Raw genomic sequence first — 5,514 nt, 5'->3', positions numbered from 1 at the left:
GCACATCATGGCAGGAACATAGGGCAGAGGAAGGCCATTCACTGCATGATGAAGGAAGGGCGAGGAAGAGACTGATGATGTCCCACAACTCCCTTTGAAGGCACATTCCAATGACCTAAGACTTCCTTCTAGGCTCCAACTCTGAAAGGTTCGACCACCTTATAATAGTGCCAAGATGAGAACCAAGACTTTAACATGTGGGCCTTTGTGAGACCCTCCAGATCCAAACTATAGCACATGGTCTCCCCATCTGTGGATTCAACCAACCTCAGGTAAGAAAATATTCAAGGAATGGTGAAAGAAATCAGAAAAACAATTCCATTCACAATAGAGTTTTTAAAATACCTAGAAATAAACCTAAATAAGACAGCATTACCATAGAGATACATGTTTATCTTGGCACAATTCACAAGAGCTAAGTCATGGGATGAGCCTAAGTTTCCACAGGTAGATGAATGAATAACAAAAATGTGGGATATATACACAATGGAGAATATCCAGTCCATAAATAAGAATGAAATCATGTAATTTGTAGGAGAATGGATAGAACTGTTAAACTAAATAAGCCAGACTCAGAAAGACAAATATTGCATGCTTTCCCTCTTATGTTGAATCTAGGGTGTTTCAGTTTTTTTTGCTGCTGTGACTAAAAGAACCAACCAGAACAAAAGAGGAAGAAAAGTTTATTTGGGGGCTCAGGGTTTCAGAGGTCTTGGTCTATAGGAAGCTGGCTCCATTCCTTAGGACTCAAGGTGAGGCTGAACATCATGGCAGAAGAGTGTGGTGGAGGTAAGCAACTCAGATGATGATCAGACAGTGGAGAGAGAGACTCCACTCACTAGATACAAAATTTATACCCCAAGGTCCTGCCCCCAGGGACCCACCTCCTCCAGCCACATCCTACCTGCCTTTAGTTACCAATTAATCCCCAATTAATTCACTGATTGGATTAAATATTTTATAATCCAATCATTTCTTCTCTAAACCTTCTTGCATTGTTTCACACATGAGCTTCTGGGGGACATGTCACATCCAAACCATAACAGGGGGAAAAGATGACATGAAAGTAGCAGGGAGACTATCAAAGATGGGGCAGGAGAGTGTCAGGAAGGGTAATGGGGAGTGGATATGATCAAGGTATGTCATACACATGTACGAATATGCCACAATGAAATCCATTATTCTGTATAAGTAAAAGGCACTAATAAAATTTTGGGAGAGAAATTTCATCTGTGTTGGAATATGTACAGACTTTATTTTCTTGTCATTATTCCCAAAACATACAGTGTAACAACCATTCACACAGCATTTATATTGTATTAGACCTTAGATGTTATCTGAAGATGATTTAAAGGACAGAGGATATACATAGGTCATATGCAAATGTTATACCATTTTATGTATAGACTTGAGTGAGCATCTATAGATTTCAGTATCCATGGGGTAGTTCCTGAAACTAATCCCTCATGGATACCAGGGGATGACCACATATCAATGAACCCAAATGAAATCTAGTAGTAGCCCATTCATTCAATCAGTAGGTCCAGAAAGACACATCTGTATAATTTAATAAACACTACTAGAACCTATATATATCTGAAGCACTGCAGATAATCATGAAAAAAATTTCAAATTAAAGATCTAAATGTAAAAAAAAGCCTATAAAGGCATTGTAAGAAATGATTAATTTGTATATACATTTAGCATAGGAAAGGTATTCCAAAGTAACGCATAGAAAAGAGAAGACAAAACAGAAGAAAAATGAAGGATGTACTTGATTCTGACAGAAGTTTAAAGTTTCTGAGCCACAATATACATTATGAGCAAAGATAAGAGATAGACTGGGAGAATAGATCTGCAACATCTACAACACAGGATGCACATCCAAGACATATAAAATCATGTAGGAAATGATGAGAAAATTTTTTTTGTGCCTGTTGTTACTTTTTTAATGGAGACCACATCACTTCATCTGATGTGAACAACAGATGAGAGGCAATAATTCAAGAGAACACAAGAAAGCGTTTCATCATAAAATGACAGAAAGGGTAAACATCTTCACCACCCAAGTCTTTGGTTAATTTTTTCTTCTGATCTCTGTTCTCTCATCCACATCAGCCTGATGCTTCCAGAACGGGGTCTGCCTTCAGATTTTATGCTAGTTAGGATGCCAGTCTATCAGCTTGCCGTAATAATGTAATGGCAGTCCCTAACTTAGCTAAGGAACCTGGATAAGTCTTCTTTGATTTCAGCTTCATCCCAAGGCCCATGAATGTTTTCTTTAAAAAGCTGTAGGCGAATGAGGTAGAAAGGGCAGAGAAATGAGATGGAAACCAGCAGAAGAGCAAAGAGTATGGCTCCCACAGCACTAATGGACAGTAGGCCTACAAACACTGAAAATGCATAAAGCACTGTGACCCCCACATAGCTGCGGGGAGTATACACCTTCAGTTTCTTCTGTAACATGGGCCACAGTGCAAAAATCTGGATGGCAAATGTCACCATGATGAAGGCATGCAGGGACCGAGGAAGACGGGAGGCCAGGCAGACAGAAGCAAAGATGGCCATGTTCAAGGACAGTGTGCTGGATACAATGGCAGCATTGGCTCCATAGTCAAAGAAGATGAGGTGGCCCAATAGCATGAAGACTGACATGGCATAGACGGTGTCAGTGCTAATGGACTCTGTCAGGGTCTTCAGCACTGGTGAAAAACCGTAAGCAAAAGTAATGAAGACCAGGGCACTCTTCAGGTCAGCCCACCAGGTCCGTCCACTCTTCTTCCGCCCATCACCTCCATCAATGAGATCGAATAAAAGGTAACCAATCAATGAAAATGCCAGGCCACTTCCAAAAAGCCAGTGGGGGGCCAGAAGGCCCTCATCCATGTACCACCAGGTGACCACAAAGACAGTGACATTGCACAGCTGTTGTATCACCACACTGGACTCAAATACCACAGCCCAGTATTGGTATTTCCGGGCATAGATGTTTTTCCGGAGGTCTTCCAGGAACCGCGGGTCCACATAGTTATCAGGGAAGGACTGCCGCTCATATAAGACCTTCTGCCACTTGGTCTCCTTGGTGTTAATTACGGGTTGGGCAGACATCATCCTATCTTTCCTCTTAAACTCAAGCCAGTTCATTCTCCCTCCAAGAAATCCATCGGAAGTCCATATGGTTCGCGTTCTTTATGCAATTTTTAAGTAAGACTTCTTTGGAAATCTTCTGCGGTCTTTCCTTGCATTCAAAGCAGCAATCCAGGCTTGGCCTGCAACAGGTGACTTTGTTTCCTGAGGCAGGACAACACAGCCCAATTCCCGGCCGTGTTCCTAGGTGTGCGTGGCCCAACCGCCCACCCGCTTCCCCTTCCGGGTCGCCGCCTAGAGCTGCAGCGAGCACTTCCGGGAGAAAATGTTTAACAAGGTACTGAACGTAGGCATGGCCGGCAGCATGAAATAATGAGCACTCTTGGAGCTGAAGAAATAATGAGCACTCTTGGCAGCAATTGGAGCTAAATCATCTACCATGGCCACAAAGGATCTGCGTGTGCTAACCCATAGAGGGAAAAAACAATTAAAAGTGAAGGATGTTCCCATTTGGGAAAAGGGTGCTTTCTGTTAAGGGACCTGTAAGCTGACGCTGCACTTGGAATGGTTATGTTGCTACATTTACTTATATTGCAAGTCTAGGTTTCTAATCTTGTCAATTACTGACAAAGAAGAATATACCAGATCCTTCCCTTCTTCCCTTCCCTCCCCATCTCTTCCCCTCTCCATCCCCTTTCCCTTCCTTCCTTCCTACCCTTTCCCTCTTTCTAAGATGTCAGGAATTGAACCCAGGACCCCAAGACAAGTGTTTACTTTCAAATTGAAGCAACCTACTGTATTTAGGGGTGCAGGTGGTGTGGTACACAGTACTGAGTGCTGTATTTATTTATATACTGAGATGTAGTTTAAAAAGAACATGAAGGACCTTTATTTACTGATGCAGAAAAACTCACAAAATTGTGTATGTGTGTATGTGTGTGTGTGTGTGAAACTGCATACAATATGATACTATTTCTATTTTTAAAAAGCCCTTTATTAAAAAAAATCTGAGTTGCAGTCTTCAAAAATGTCAACGTTTTAAAAAACTCCAAAAGGCTATTCTAGATGAGGGGGAAAAAAGACAAGGATTAAAGGCATTATTGGCAGACACCCTCATTATAGAAAAACTTGGCATTTGAATGTGAACTGTGTATTTTTTATTTTTAATCGACTCATAATGTACATATTTATGGGACATGATGATATTTCCATGTGTGTATACATGTGCAATAATAAAATCAGGGTAATTAGCATTTCCATCACTGCAAACATTCACCATTTCTTTGTGTTGGAGACATTTTGAATCCTCTTTATTTTAAAATATATAATAAATTCTTGTAAATTATACTAGGCCTGATATTTTATTCTGCAAGTTACTGTAAACTTCCTGAATTTAGCAACTGTACTGCATCATGTAAGAGAAAGTCCTTGATCCTAGGAAGTATACCCTTGGGGGGGATGTTGGGGGTTAAAGGTCATCCATCAGACCAGCAACTACCTCTCAAACGATTTGGGGGTAAATGGTGTTTTGTTCCACAGTCTCTAGGTTTCCACCAGTGGAGACCTCACAGCGATTGCCAGTCCCAAGTAATGCAGATGGCACAGAGCTGCCAGTGATTTAACATTGGTTAAATCACTGGGGGCTGGTTCATCCTCAGTTGAAGCAAGGAGAAACCTGTCCCAAATCAGGAGATAGTTTCCAGGTATCCCCACACATGCCAAGACATTTGCCCAGCCCCTTCTGAGCCCTGGAAAGTGACTGTCTTGGGTGGGGCTGGGCTGTTGGGCATAGGGCTAATGACTGCCCTCAGAGTAACCAGCAAGTGACAGAAAAGAGCTGGGAAGCTTTCCTGAATGAAGTCACCTGCTGAAGGCACTGACAGCCTCCCCACCATTAAGGCTGAAGCCAAGCTGCCTGGAAGGAAGACCCAGAGCCCCTCTTTCCTGTCAGTCACCCAAGCGCCTGCAGAGAAACAGGGTTAGAACAATTTTAATGTTTTAAATAAGCAACAGGCTGTCATGAAAGAACACTCTGAACCTCTGGATTCTCTCACTATATAGTATAACTTTTTATTTTGAATTCCTCCTCCTAGGCCCAGGGGTAGCTGTTTGGAAGGGCTCCTAGAACCCGACATCCTCCCTGGATGTTGTCCACTGACGGGGTGACTGTGTGCAAGAGCAGTGGGTGCAGCCCATGCCCTTCCACAAAGCAGGTGAATGAAGTAATGTTGATCATTGATCTTCACAAACAACCCTTAGAGGGCCATTTTTTTAAAAAAAATATTTTTAGTTGTTGATGGACCTTTATTTTATTCATTTATTTATTTGTGGTGCTGAGAATTGAACCCAGTGCCTCACACATGCTAGGCAAGCACTCTACCACTGAGCCACAACCCCACCCCTCTTGGAGGAACATTTTTACCTCTT

General features: G+C 42.1%; 1 protein-coding gene across 1 annotated transcript; it reads right to left on the bottom strand.

The window, feature by feature from the left end:
• Positions 1-2,214: 2,214 nt before the first annotated feature.
• Positions 2,215-3,108, bottom strand: LOC124984372 (phosphatidylinositol N-acetylglucosaminyltransferase subunit C-like). Its single transcript, XM_047551908.1, has one exon. The coding sequence runs from the start codon at positions 3,106-3,108 to the stop codon at positions 2,215-2,217; it is 894 nt and encodes a 297-aa protein (XP_047407864.1).
• Positions 3,109-5,514: the final 2,406 nt, after the last annotated feature.

This window comes from Sciurus carolinensis, chromosome 5 (assembly GCF_902686445.1).
Source record: "Sciurus carolinensis chromosome 5, mSciCar1.2, whole genome shotgun sequence".
Classification (NCBI taxonomy): domain Eukaryota; kingdom Metazoa; phylum Chordata; class Mammalia; order Rodentia; family Sciuridae; genus Sciurus; species Sciurus carolinensis.
The sequence above is the reverse complement of the archived record's forward strand: the minus strand, read 5'-3'. Positions and strand labels throughout refer to the sequence as shown.

Bases quoted from the DNA above. Each gene is read 5' to 3' on its own strand.
- LOC124984372 (XM_047551908.1), bottom strand. From the start codon at position 3,108: ATGTCTGCCCAACCCGTAATTAACACCAAGGAGACCAAGTGGCAGAAG.